This window comes from Papilio machaon, chromosome 4 (genome assembly GCF_912999745.1).
Source record: "Papilio machaon chromosome 4, ilPapMach1.1, whole genome shotgun sequence".
Taxonomy (NCBI): domain Eukaryota; kingdom Metazoa; phylum Arthropoda; class Insecta; order Lepidoptera; family Papilionidae; genus Papilio; species Papilio machaon.
The window spans coordinates 9,586,074-9,600,775 of NC_059989.1; the positions used below are offsets into that span (position 1 = coordinate 9,586,074).

The following is a 14,702-nucleotide window of genomic DNA, read 5'->3' on the forward strand; positions in this document are numbered from 1 at the left end:
TTTTATCACACATTTTATTGTAAGTAAATAAGTTATAAATTAAAGTAACAAAAGTTTGCAAAATTTATAGGATTGAAATATTGAAAGAAAAAAATTAAAAAAGAAAAATAAATTGAAGATGGATATAAGTAGGAAAAGTAGTAGTTTTGGACTACCTATTTATTCTTGATTACTCTCAAGCTATAATAACCTAAAGCGCATGCAACTTTGTTTAGGAAACGATAGTAAATAAGTGTCTGGGAACTTCATCCCGCGATCACTTCAACCATCTAATAAAGGAACTCGCAATTCCGCCAGCAATAATGGCGGCTTCCGGTGATCGATCAATCTGCGCGGGCACATCGCGCGTATTGGTAGGGTTGCCAGCTATCATATATAATAAAAATGGTTCCATAAAATTACGATAACGGTCTTGAACACACAATGTATCTTTAACAACTTTGGTAACTTAACAAAATAATAATATGCGATTGCAGATTAGGTCATAAAATGTTACCAAAATAAAAATTTGACATCCTTACATTCGGTAGCAACAAAATTTTACTTCGATAAAACTTCCGTTTAGCTTCTATTCCATAGCAGTACGGTCTACATTCCCACTGCTGCAAACCTCTTTCTGTTTGGACATTTTCCTACTGGCATTAGATGCATTACCCTTTAACTCGACAACCATTATCCAATTTAATTCAATCGGTTAGTGACTTGAGAGCTGTAAGGTCACACTTGTTGAATGAATTGGCTTTGTCGGGTGATTATTATAGAAGACTTCGAAGTAAAACGTCAATTGTCGTTGACGTATTTATAACAATACTAATTTACTATTCAATGTAACAGGAATAGTGGAAATTACTGTTTCTTTAATGATAAAGAGTAATGTTTGTCAAATACAATGATACTGTAAGTAAATAAATAATTTCGGTCCTAACGATAATGACATTGACAAGTAAATTTGACAGCTGACGTTTGATAAAGCCGTTTCCGGTCCGTTCGGATAATGATCCCATTTTTTAAAAACAATCGCGCGTCACTAGAAACGTATTTGCGTTTTTAACAATAATATAGTTACTTGTTATCAATTAATATATTATGCACTTTCTTTATAGTAACTTTATTTTTAAACTGTGTAGTTCGAAACCAGAAGTGGAATTACAACATAACATTTTTATATTTAGCTTCTATTCATCTACAGAATTCTAATCACCGCTTATGTTTTTGGACTTTGTTTATACAGTTCAAATAATGGCATTCAAAATCCTTATTTATCGTCATTCTTGAAGTTAGTGGAATCTTTCCTGATACTATCGATCCTCGAGACGTGTCAAAATACGATAAAAGAAATTTTATCTTCTTTTTCTATTAGCTAAAGGTTTTATAGATATACCAACACACTTGAATACATCCGAGTTATTTGGATTAAAGCAATTTAGTATCGTTAAAGGCTCAGGGAACCGTGTCGAATTGGTCAAGTTTTTAGGCTTAATTATATCGATGTGTTTGGACTGGAACGTTTTTTTATTCTTCCTCTTTTTAGTTTACCGATTTGGCCTTCTACGGTTTTCTCATTAAAATTCGTCAAAGTTGTTACAATTTGTTGATGCAATTTAGTTAAACTTTATGTTATGTAACATAATTTGGATTATAACCTAACGTATAACTATTTCATTTTTATTTGTATTACACAATTAATAGAACTGTTCGTATTTTTTTACATTATTTAAAATTTTCACGTTTATTTACTGTGAGATGGATCACAGAAATAGAATTAAATGTAAAACGACACGTCCATGTCGCGATGACAGACAACATAATTGATATCATGTTCCGAACGCTTTCAAATTAAGTGTTCTATTTTCAAATGCACCTTTTATTCTCGGTGCGTTCGAAAAAAAAACAATTCTTCATTTAAAATTTATTTCCAGTGCAATGTTAAATATTCTTTAAGGTTTTGTATTCTTAATGTGTTTATAGTCTTAAATTATAAACTGCCAGTTATCATTGTCTATAATTTCTGTTTAACGATTGCTGACCGATCGGTAAACAATTAGTTTGACGTCAACGTAAACAAATAGTGAAGTAAACGAACGTGATTGTCTATCATCTATCCTTACAATAAGGTTATTCTCCCTGTGTTTCCTGTGAAAGAAAGAAAATAATAGGACGTCATAATGCTGGTGCCATTTTTTTAATAATGCGTTCGTCTCATACATTCACTTGTACTGTCAAATTATTTTTATATACATCAACACTCAAACTAAGCAGCATTAACATAGTGAACCCACATAGATTTCTTATAACATCATTGTCGCATATTTTTACACCGAAATTCACAGACGATAGCACCTTATTTCAACATCTATGGAAACGTTGAATAATTCAAAATGGACCGTGCTAGGTGTGGCTGGACGTAGCACACTAACATAGTGGTAATTACAATAGGAATCATTATTCTGGCGAGCGCCGCACGGACATCGAACCCTCTTCCGTCCTCGACAACTCTGCGGATTCTTTCTTCTTGAGACGTTACTGTGAATGTACGTAGTCTAATGTTGCCAGGTATTTAATTGTCGTATTTCCACAAAAACTAGGGACAAAATTCTATAAAACTCATAATCATAACATATTTCACTAAAACTAACACAAAAAAAAACAACTTTAATATTTGCCTTCGATTATCCATTAAGCTTAAATTTCATTGGATCTAATTAGCTAATTAATAGTGAGAAAGCCATTTCTTTTCTTGACACAATACAGTAAAATTTAGTTGCCAGTCTTATCTACTATAAGAACAGTCTCTTCATATCATTCAACAGTTTTAAAGTCGTAACTAAGAAGTGTTTTGTGTAGACGTAGTGACGTAGTGTTTACGTTACCACGACATCGCTTGCCGATAGCTTGACAGGTACTCCAGTTTCTAATCGCTTCAAAAGTTATTTTACACCATTTTAAACTTTAAACCCTTAACCCTAAAGGGACTAGCATGTGAATGTCAAAGCCGGAGGGTCGACACGCGTCAATCAACCGGTGTTTCTAGAATGAAAACAGAAACTGTAAATTTGTCAAAGTATAAACTAAAGGCTAAAAAAAACTTTAAAATTTTATTTTATCTTACACAAAACTACGCTTTTGTTATTTATATAATAACAATGCAAGCAAAAAACTTACTTTAGCAGTGTCGGATATATATCTATATATATAAAAGAAAGTTGTGTTAGTTACACCATTTATAACTCAAGAACGGCTGAATCGATTTGACTGAAAATTGGTGGGCAGGTAGGTTAGGACCAGGAAAAGGACATAGGATAATTTTTATCCCGTTTTCTATTTTTTATTCCGCGCGGACGGAGTCGCGGGTAAAAGCTAGTTATTTAATAATGAGGTCAAGTTATCTTAAATTATTTGTTATATTCAATTAGATTTTAAGACTTAAATAATTTACTGTTATTGCTAATTGATGCTATAAATTGTCTGCTAAATATTTCCCGCCAATTCCTAAATTAGGGCACAATTGACACAACAATGTTCGCGCCACAAAATGGCGGATTGTTATTGCGTTTCGTACCAATTACGTAAACACATCCTGTTTTAATTTTACAAAGGTTTGCAAATTTTACGATTGCGAAATGTCTAATTAAAGTGAAGTCGAAAACTACAAGTTGAAAAATAGCAAATAGATATGCATCGTAAAAACAACCTCAATCTCTACGCAGTTATACGGTTTTATAGGTGAAAATTTATTGAATTAAAACTGGTAATTTAAATTGACTGTTCCAAAGAAAGCTGCTAAAAAACATACTCGGTAAAATATGTAAGTGAATTATCAAACAACTTGAATACCAACAGTCAAAATGTTTGTGCAATAATTATTGATGCGAACATGTGTGAGCATTTAAATAACATTTTCGCAAATATTACCATTTACCAGCTCTGTGCAACTAAATTGGAATAATCCAGAACACGTGTGTATCATATATCACAATGCTTGTTTTATTTGCACTCCCTGCAGTAAAATATATTCACACTTTGTAATGCCAGCTTATAAAATTAAAACCTCTCTTGTATACCTATAGGTTAGAGTTGCATTTTTATTGTTTATTACTCGAGTGATGGTCCTTACAATCAACGCCATCTATTAACATTTAAAATTACCCAAGTTCAAATGTCAGAATTTTTTTTTTACGGCAAATCGGCAAAGATTAATTTAACTGTATTCTAATTATATTATTTTTAATTGACACACCTTAATCCTTGCACGGTCGGAATTTATTGTGAAATGGTCATCTCGCTTGTGGTCCAAGAGACCGGTTGGGGATTGTACATATTTGGTATAAAACGTTGTCTAATTACAAGGTAACACCTCCGCCCACAGGAGCCTATAACTACATTTTCGACATATCACCCACGCGTCCAAACATACTAGCCTTCGATCAATTCGTAATAATTAATGTTTTTAAATTATCATGAACAACGTCGAAGTAACAATTTGAATATTGGATAGGGCAACACTTTAAATTCTTTTTGAGTTATAAGTTAAACTATCCTTTAAGGAAATCTTAAGCTAATTGGTGACAAATTAATTCTAACATCTATTTAAGTCATAATATATGCGTAGTTAAGAATTTAATAAAATAACATAAAGTGATCATTAACCTTAGTGTAGATCTTGTATGATTAATCGTTGCTTTCTGAGACCAAATCTCTGCATGAAACATATTGTTATCTCTCTCATTATCGTTTTATAGGGATTTAGGTCTCAGAAACCAATGATTAGCGATTTAAGTATAACCGTTAATTGACTGATTGCGGCAGTGATTCTAAAACGTTCAGCTTATCCTGATATTACTCAAATTTGTAGTAGGAACGTTTTCCAAATATTCAATAGGTTTCGATATTTCGCAACTGCTTAAGTGACAATTTGTTTTAGGAACCTGTGACGTTTTCAGTACGTTTATGTTTACGATACATCGGGTTCTATAATTGAGCGATGCGGGAGAGTTCAACACATCGCGGTCCATCTTTTTAGAATACGACACAAATAACATTCTATATTTGTAATTTTACACGCCCGCTTAAGTGCACCTATCTGTTTTAGAATTTCCGAATGAATTCAGACCTTATGGAATATAAATAAGATTGGTTTTCGTTAATTTTTGCAACGGAATTAAGGTGCTATGTCTTACATCTTACAATATAGATCTTAAGGTGGTGGTACGGTTATGCGGCAGCCATGCCGATGACCACATGCATCAATGTTTGTAAATAGAACGCTGTATACTACTAAACCTCTTTGATGTCACTCGTATAACATTGTTCCTAATCCATCGCTGCTTCGTCTTTACAATGTGTTTTATTTCAACCCAAAAACTTTTCGATGAATGTGTAATTATCTGTTTTATCGTTTTTACAACTTTTCCATTGTAATGTTTGAGTTGGCTTTGACATCTTTGTGTCTTCTTAAATGTGTTTTATATGCCATGCATTTTGTATAACAATGTTTACAAACAATATTTGTTATGTGTTACAAATTATTTGCTTACATGCACAATACATGAGATAAACTTTACTTCATTGCATTTTGATTTGAATTCAGAGAAAAATTAGCTTGTCGGTGTGAAAATACCGCAAGAGAAGGAATCCAACAATGCTATTTGCTCGTTCTATTACGCAGCTGGTTTGGGAAGTGAAAAATCACGCTTATCTCTTACAACACAAGGGAGCGGTGGTCCGTGCTAGTTGCGAGCCATCTGTTCGTTGCACCCATAAAGATAACGAAAATGAACAAACGGGAACGTTTTCATTTAGTATCGAGCCCTTGGCGCGAACGCTTCTGTTCGATTTATTGCCCGCGAAAAACAAGCGGCCATTTTGCATATTTGTACGATGTGTTCCATTTTCGAGCGCACGGTGCGTACGGCTTACGCTTGTTTGATATTCTCTTTTTGAGATGTGGTTTATTTTTGATCGCGTTGTCCTATTTAATCCGTTATGTGTGCCCAGCGCTTCCATCAGTCTTAGCGGCAACCGTTGCTTTTGACGTTCGTGTTTTCACTCTAACAATTTATCCAGCAAAATGTTTAAATATATCCTTAATAAGATTAAGAAGAAGGTGTTTATTGTGATTATAAAGCTTTGTTAGTGTTATTTGTGAATTTTATTTAATTGTATTTTATTTTGTTACAGATATATCCCGACCCTGAGTCTGAGAAGGCAATAATGGGGTCAGTGGTGTACTGCATCCACCACAAGGAAGGATGCCAGTGGTCGGACGAACTACGCAAATTGAAGGTGAGTTATTATTGAGTATATTTTATATTTGATTAGATAAAGTATACCTAGAAAGAGGCCGAACAATCAATCAATATGTCTACTCATAATAGTCTGACAGATTATATTATCTGTATTATTTTCGGATGGGACACATGTACCCATAGACTGTATTTGTCTATGATCTTTTCAATTTAAAACTTTTTTTTAGTTTCGTACAAAATGTAACTTGTAAATATAAACTTAAAATTTATTTTATGTGAAAATAGATTTAAGTAGGAATAAAGATGCTTTCTCACCACTTAGTTGACCACCGTTTACTGCTTATTTATGACTGCAATAAACCTTTTATAGTTATTGGCTTTAACGCCATTACGTCACGTTAAAGTTTGTTATAACGCATTTTAAATTAGGGCACTATTTGCTACATGAAACATGCACTAAAATAAAGTAGAAATAACATTGAAGCTATGTTATATTTTATTTATCTTCAACCTATCGGCATATTCCACATTTTTTAGAAACGATCTATTGAATTTAGGTGATGTGACGTGACGTGACGATTTCAATGAATCACTTGAACTGATTTGATAACGTTTCGCGTAATCTGTTTATCAATTGTTATTTACGATGAAATTACGCTTTTTAAATAACATTCGCGCAAAATAAGACAAGTGGGAAGGAGGAGGTGAAAATAATGAAGCCTATCATATCACCATAAGAGTTTTTATATTGCTATATCAAATTTTGACATGGGTAGGAAATAAACGTCTCTGACTGTACTTAAAAGGTGTGTTGTGTTGCAGGCGCATCTGAACACGTGCAAGCATGATGCGGTGCTGTGTGCAGCGCAGTGCGGCGCCATGATCCCGCGCGTTCTCATGCAGGACCACCTGCGTTACACCTGCCCGCGCCGCCGCGCGCACTGCCAGCACTGCAATAAGGAGTTCTCCGGGAGCGCATTAGAGGTTAGCTGCATACTGAATATACACCTGCGCTACATCTAAATTTATTAGAGCACTTTAATAATCTTTTATTGTTAAATTGCAGGAACACCAGGGTAATTGCGGCCACGAGCCAGTTTACTGCGAGAACAAGTGCGGCGCGAAGGTGCAGCGTCGGCACACGCTGCAGCACGCGCAGTTGCACTGCAGCAAGCGCCTCGTGCCTTGCCCGCACTGCGGACAAAAGTACACGCAGGTAAATATAGTAACTGCAAACTATTGTAATTGTAATTCCTTCTGCAGTGTACTAATACTACAGCAGGGATTACAATAGTATAGGCTTTTTTGTAACGTAAAGAAGTTTAGATGACATTTAACATAAGCCGTGGGCTAAATTCGTCTGGATCTTCTAAATCGATGATAAACTGACGGATATTCTGTTAATAATTTTATAGCTAGAATTGAAAATTATTTTAGTTTTAAACGATTCACTTGTTTATACAATGAATTTGTACGGCAGGAAAAGATCGGTGTTTATGTTGGCCGGATACAGTTATTACCGTGTATAAATCATATTATGTTGTACTTGCGTCGCTCGCTCTGAGTTAAAATTTAAATTATAATTTTATTACTTTTAAGAAAGGATAAGGAAAAGGAACCAATAGTTTAACAATATCTAGAAGTTCGCATAATGGCTTTGTTAGGTACTAAGCTAAGCTTAAATCTCACGAGATAATATTTTAGTAGCCGAATAATATTTTTATTAATTTTGCAACTCGCACGCTAAGTATAGTGAGATAAAGGACTATTATTATATCTGGTAACTTTTTTGTATTTTCAATGTGTATTCATGTGTGTTGTTGTATCAGGACTGCGTGTCCGCTCACGGAGCGACGTGCAGCCGCGCGCCAGTGCCGTGTCCGCAGCGGAGCGCGGGCTGTGCGGCGCTGCCGGCGCGCGACGAGCTCGACGCCCACCTGCGGGACCACTGCGCCGCCGCACAGCCCTGCCCGTACCGCGACGCAGGATGTAGATATAAGGTGATTATTTATCAAATATAAAAAACACCACTGGAAATTTCTTTCCAATAGACAAGCCCAGAATTTGCTACCCAAATGTGTTGTTTTAGATTTCAAATGGTAATTTTGTGTAGTTAGGGCACATCAGTAAGATAGTGTGTTGTGTTGTGCAGGGTACTCGTGCGGCGGTGGAGCGGCACACGGAGGAGAGTTGCCAGCAGCACGTGGCGCTGCTGGCGGCAGTGGCGGGGCGGCAGGCGCGCCAGCTGGACGCGCTGCGGGCGGCCGTGGCGCGGCTCGCCGTCAACTGCTCCGGCGCTCTCGTCTGGCGCGTCTCCGACTTCGCCGCCAAAATGGCCGAAGCCAAGACTAAAGATGGTGTCGAGCTGCTCTCACCCGCTTTCTATACCAGCCAGTACGGATACAAGTTGCAGGTACGTTTCTTCTCGAAAAAAGTAGCTGATGAGGTCTAATATCTTCGCTGTGTTTAGGCGATGCAGCACTGCTAGACCTTCCATGGTTTGGAAAAGATTACGGACTCTGAAAGTATTTACATGTTGTTCAAAATATTAGTTGCCTTATAAACAATTGATTCGGTAAACTTTTAAAATATACATTTAATATTATAACCAAAGGGACAATATTATAACACGTATTTGTGAGTTAACAAAGAGATGCAACCAGATTGTGTGGCGGTGTTACAGCCGCGGAGTTAGTCAGCGCGCGGACAGATTTAGCGACGCTTAGTCACTAAATGAACTTGTCAACGTATACGCTGTTTGTATTTCCTAAAATAAACTTAATTTACTTACTTTAGTTACGTACGATGATTATATTAAAGCAACAGTGAAAGATTTATATAGTTCGTTGACTTGTCCATCGTAATCAAATTAGTTCAATTTAAATTAAGCTAAATTAGATAGATATAGATACAAAACAACGATTTCTTTTCTACGAATTCTCCTCTAGTGTTTAAAGGTGAATGTTCTAATAAATTGAATCTTTCCAGGCGTCTCTATTCCTGAACGGTAACGGCGCGGGCGAGTCCTCGCACATGTCGGTGTACATAAAGATCCTGCCGGGCGAGTACGACGCGCTGCTGCGCTGGCCCTTCGCCCACTCCGTCTCCTTCACGTTGTTCGACCAGAGCGCGAGCCCCGACCGCGCCTGCAACATCGTCGAGAGCTTCGTCCCGGACCCCACGTGGAAGAACTTCCAGCGACCCTCCAAGGAACCCGACGCGCTCGGCTTCGGCTTCCCGAGGTTCGTCTCCCATGAGATGCTCAAGAAGAGGAACTTCGTCAAAGATGATGTCATGTTCCTGAGGGTCAAAGTGGATCCGAGTAAAATTGTAGCCGTGTAAGTTTATATCGTAGTTTATTGTGTACCGCGCACAATTTTAAAGTCATCGTTATTTAGTATTAGATAATTTAAAAGTCATAGATTAAGTTGTAAGGGTCTTGCTTTCCCGAATTTTCAGATTTCTTTGTATATAGTTAATGTAAGAGCGAGTACGCAATTGTTATCCTTTCACTAAAGATCTCTTGAGTTTCACTGCCCACGAATATAACATACCGAGCGATGTTTCAAAGCAAATAACCAAATTTAATTTATCGCGATTAGTGATTTTTTGTATTTGTTTTTATTTGAGAATAACCCATTAATATTTAGTACGTTTTTTTTTTAGTTTAGTGTATTAACTAACATTAATAACAGTCTTTGAGATCATTTTGTAATTTGACACTAATCGACTAATCAAATTTTCACCAAATTTTATTCCGAACTCATTTGATATTTTATAATGAATCAGTTCAAAAATTACTCATCTCTTATAAAATCATACAATACTTGAAATATCAATAGCAATATATCAATGTGCCATATTTCTATAAGTTATTTCTTGAAATCCGTATCAAATACACACATTTTTATAGGATACTGCAAAAACTGTGTGTTGTTCCCCAAAAAAAAAAAAGTTCAAAAGCATTTTTGTTGGCCTTCAAAATAAAGGCGATTTGAAAAATGCTTGGACTTAAAACTTTGAGACACGTTTGGTTATGTTGTATCGGCATATCTTTGTATATATCTCTTATTTACATTAATTTATATAAATAATTTTCATTTGTACATAAGAACATATTGTCATATGTTATGTAAATATAAAAGATGTTAATTTAAAATTGTCTGATTTTCTGTGTGTTACGAAGCTGGAATTAGACCAAAGTTTTACGATAACTTTGCAATTGAAGCAAAAACTTTGCAAATCTTAGCAAAGTTATCGAATTAAAAAAAAAACACAGCTAAAGCTGACTGTTAATATATTATTTTGTAAATATATACTTTTTAAGATTTTATTTACAATGTTTATTTACTAATAATTTTCTTATGTAAATATTTATATTTAACGAGAAAATTAAATGTAAAAACATTGACTACACTAAAAATATTTAATAATTATGGTCATTTAAATAAAACATCATAAATGTTGATAAAAAATATTGTGAATTATATATTTGCAATTTTTTTTTCATCTACCTTACGTCTTATGAAACTTACTGACCTTAACTTGTGTAATGATTGATATTTTTTTTAATTTATGTAATTTCATACAAAAAAAATTTGTCATTGACTTACTGTGATTTTAGTCTGAACAACGAAAATTTAGTCACTGATATTAGTAACTCTTGTTTAAATTGATTCTGCCTAATTATATACCTAGTTTATGGACTAGAAATAGCACAATATTTTAATGTTTTTAATTTGCACTATGTAAATAAATATTTGAAAATCATCTGTATATTTCTTCGTATTACGTTTTAAATTAAAATTATTAGGATCTCTAAAAACGTACGTAATCTCAGAAGTAATGTTACATTCCAAAACATTATTGTAAGTTCAAATCTGACTATGTACAGTCACAAGCAAATTCATTTTAATTAATTACCATAAGTGCTATTGTCGCATATATCCAAGAATAGTGTTATCTCTATTTCTTTCTAATAGTATAAAAGGGATGACAAATTTTTGTAGCCAACCAAAATATGTAACAGATTTTTATCTATCCCACATATAGAAATTAGTTAGTACTTTAAAATGTTATTGATTTTTAATTATTTACCTCGTGACTGTACATTTAAAAATTAAACAAAATAATATCAGATCAAAAAATTTAACGATACTAAATTATTTTGCTTACCTTTTTAATATTAACTTGATTAACAGTTAACACTAGTGATGTCGTAGTTATTTCTATAAACCGCCGTTATAACGATAGCAGTTAATATAGCAATATGAATTTATAGTTATAGATAATAGCTAAGTATATAGATGTTTATTTTAGTACCTTGTCTGTAACAGATTGAGACTAATCACATAGACTAAGATAATTAGACTTTTGTATTTTAGTCAGTAAGAAACAAAGATTAACTGTTGGTTTCTGAGATATAAATCTTTGGATAAAAAAATGTCATTCCTGTCATTTTCAAAAAACAGGAATAACAATATAGTTTAAACGAGGATTTCAATCTCAGAAACCAACAATAAGAAAATTAAGATGGAAAAATATATTTTTTCTTCGCATTAATTTATCTTTTATTCCATATCCCATTTTACTGTTTAAGAATTATAAAAACTAACTTATGTAAATATACTCCCCATATTTACATAAGTTAGTTATATCTTTCTTTTTAATTTTTGTTTTTTTTTTGAAAATCATAAATAATTGTTTTCTTTTCTTTTATAACTAAATGTAAAATTAATTTAATGATGATGATAATGGGGGAAGGGATTGGCTCCTGAAACACAGGGCTTTGCCCTCCTAGTTCGGGAACCAAGGCTTCCACATAATTGTGTATATGAGTGTTTACAATAAAGCAGTTATTATTATTATTATTATTGTTATATTTGCCACGGCAGGGGACTAGGAGTGTGGGGCCTCCTCCTTCCAGGTGGACCGACGACATAATCCGCACGGCGGGAAGTTGTTGGATGCGAAAGGCGGAGGACCGCATACTGTGGAAGGCATTGGGAAAGGCCTATGCCCAGCAGTGGGCAGATAGAGGCTGTTGATGATGATGATGATGATGAGTATATTTGAGAGCCATCTTTGTTGAGTATGCAAAGAAGAGGGAACATTGCCTCACATACAACACTGTCCGACAGTGACCGAGATTGCTCTCAGAGATAACCAGTAACATAACTGGGTTAACTTTAGTGATCCATAACCTGACTTTAACCTAAACCGTAGCTCCTTCTACTACTAAAGGAGATTTAAAAATCTAATAGTCTTCTAGTTGTTTTAAAAAATAATCAAAAAATGGGACCCATCTGCACTTCTTTTCAATTAAAATAATTTTTATCAAAATCGTAGCACCAGGGGCGGAGATTCACGGTAACACTTATAAAAAAAAATACAGTTGAATTGATAACCTCCTTCTTGAAAAGTTGAAATACATTGCCACCTAAATATTACAATTACAGTTCAATACTAAAAATTTAATCAAAAACATTGCCATACCTTTTTTGTTCAAATTTTTTATTATTTTACAAAAATACATATTATTTACAAAATACTCTAAATTTATTTATTATAATATACTCTGTGAGCTGCCGGGCTGACTGACTGTGGTGTTGAGACTGGACGGCATTGTCTTTCTTGCATTCTGTAAATTTAAAGATAAAATCTATGTAATATTATGTAAAATAATAATATAAAAAAACCAATTTGCAGATTGTTAAATTAAATCACATATTTAATACATTTTAGGCATTCTTATAAAACTCAGGAGACACTTATAAATGAAGTATGAGAAAGATACTAAATATTTTTCAAATTATAGTGCTTCAACTTAACTCCAACATAAACATTGGAGTCCACATAATATGATTAGCATGAGTTCATATAAGAATGAGTGAAGCATGTATTTAAAGCTTTAAGACATTCTATGCCACTACAATATTCATTCATCATCACTTCCCCACCGAGGGGCTCGGAGCCTACCCCAAGTTAGGGGTGACTAGGTCATAGTCAACCACGCTGGCCCAGTGCGGGTTGACTTCACACATATCTTTGAATTTCTTCTCAGATATGTGCAGGTTGCATTACAATGTTTTCCTTTCATTCACTGAAATCAAGATGATTCAATGACACTGATTGTTACTAGAACTAATAAATACCATTTTTATCCTGTGCAATTCATTCATAGCTTCCGGAAGCAATGGTTTTACTGAATTTATCTCCATCATTGTCAAATGATCAAGTCTACCATAACTGCCTCCGGTTTTCATGAGAGCATCCATTGAAGTCCTTAACTTTGACATTCGTATATCCCAGATATCTTTAATTATTGTTTTTATTTCTGAAGCTCTTGGTATATCTTCCGCAGCAGTCCCCAATATCAGCTTAGCTTCTACCATATAGTGTTCATTTGGCATCTTTGTGAAGAACCTGAAAATTATATAACAGATTACTTAATAACACTGCTTTAGTGCTATTATTTTGTTAGGGGACACTATACCTTAGTCAATTACATTGGCCAAATTTGGGTTGGTTTTTTCTTTAAATTTCTTCAGATATTGTGAGTGAATTACCATTTATCACACTTAAAATAAATCTATTTTAGCACATATATATTTACTTTCATTACAAAAGACTATACAGCTACAATGGGCATAATAATAATCATAATAATTTAACTTAATTAAAATAATGTCAATATAACTCTTATAAGATTTTAAATTAAAAGTACCTTGACTTTTTTTCTTCTTCTTTAATGTTCTCCAAAACTTCAATATCCATCCAATCTGGTGCAACTATTCTACACTTCTGCTTCTGTTTCAACATAACACCCAGCCACAAAGGTACGTTCATTGGTAAACCAGCCCGGAACGGTCCAAACTCGCCGCAAATTAAAAATATTTTATCATGAGAAAAGTTCGGTATTATACTAACAATTCTATTTTCACCTATAAATTCTATTTCATAAGGATCCATTTCATTGATTTATCATTAGTTTTATTAGCTTTTACAGCAAAAGAAATTAAAACTCAAAACTTTATTTTTGCCTCCAATTTTGAATTTGACATTGACGTGGTGCTTTTGATAAGATTATGCACAAGTCATTGTAATCTTACATCCATACATTTCATGTTCAGTGTTTCATGTATTCAAATGTTTAACACTTACTTATCCGAAAATTTTTAATAATCAAAGTAACAACGAAATAAATCAAAACCAGTGTTTCTATTTTGCACGATACAAAAATAGCTAACAAAATGCGTGCCCGCCATCTATTGCACTTTTAAAGAATTATACTGTTCACTGGCATTGTTTTAATCTAATATCTTTATCAAAGATGGCGCTATTAGAAAAGCCTCCTTCAAAGTTCATTTCAAGTTTTAGTTCGCGAAGGCTCTATTTATTAAAGAGTATAGTAAGTATATTTACGACCAAAACAATATATCTAAAATTAATTAAACC

At 33.9% G+C, this 14,702-nt stretch overlaps 2 protein-coding genes across 6 annotated transcripts in view; one reads left to right on the plus strand and one right to left on the minus strand.

Moving 5' to 3' along the window:
* LOC106716301 (TNF receptor-associated factor 4) overlaps positions 1-10,000 on the plus strand; it is a 59,100-nt gene extending 49,100 nt beyond the window's left edge. For 3 of the 5 annotated variants that reach the window (XM_014509801.2, XM_014509800.2, XM_014509804.2), the window contains 6 exons: positions 6,178-6,282; positions 7,068-7,229; positions 7,312-7,461; positions 8,075-8,245; positions 8,398-8,658; positions 9,234-10,000. In XM_014509801.2, coding sequence (XP_014365287.1) covers positions 6,178-6,282; positions 7,068-7,229; positions 7,312-7,461; positions 8,075-8,245; positions 8,398-8,658; positions 9,234-9,587 — 1,203 coding nt within the window. In that variant the 3' untranslated portion in view covers positions 9,588-10,000. The other 2 variants (XM_014509803.2, XM_014509802.2) reach the window with 2 other exon arrangements.
* Positions 10,001-12,800: 2,800 nt separating this feature from the next.
* On the minus strand, positions 12,801-14,305 carry LOC106716294 (probable DNA replication complex GINS protein PSF2). Its single transcript, XM_045686985.1, has 3 exons — positions 13,972-14,305; positions 13,400-13,670; positions 12,801-12,885 (listed from the first exon to the last, which is right to left on the minus strand). The coding sequence occupies exons 1-3, from the start codon at positions 14,214-14,216 to the stop codon at positions 12,811-12,813; spliced, it is 591 nt and encodes a 196-aa protein (XP_045542941.1). The 5' UTR covers positions 14,217-14,305; the 3' UTR covers positions 12,801-12,810.
* Between the last annotated feature and the right edge of the window lie 397 nt (positions 14,306-14,702).

Excerpts from the sequence above, each read along its gene's own strand:
- LOC106716294 (XM_045686985.1), bottom strand. The coding sequence starts at position 14,216 with ATGGATCCTTATGAAATAGAATTTATAGGTGAAAATAGAATTGTTAGT. Across the intron at positions 13,671-13,971 it reads GAAGAAGAAAAAAAGTCAAG|GTTCTTCACAAAGATGCCAA; the intron begins GTACTTTTAATT and ends TATAATTTTCAG. Across the intron at positions 12,886-13,399 it reads AATTGCACAGGATAAAAATG|AATGCAAGAAAGACAATGCC; the intron begins GTATTTATTAGT and ends TTAAATTTACAG.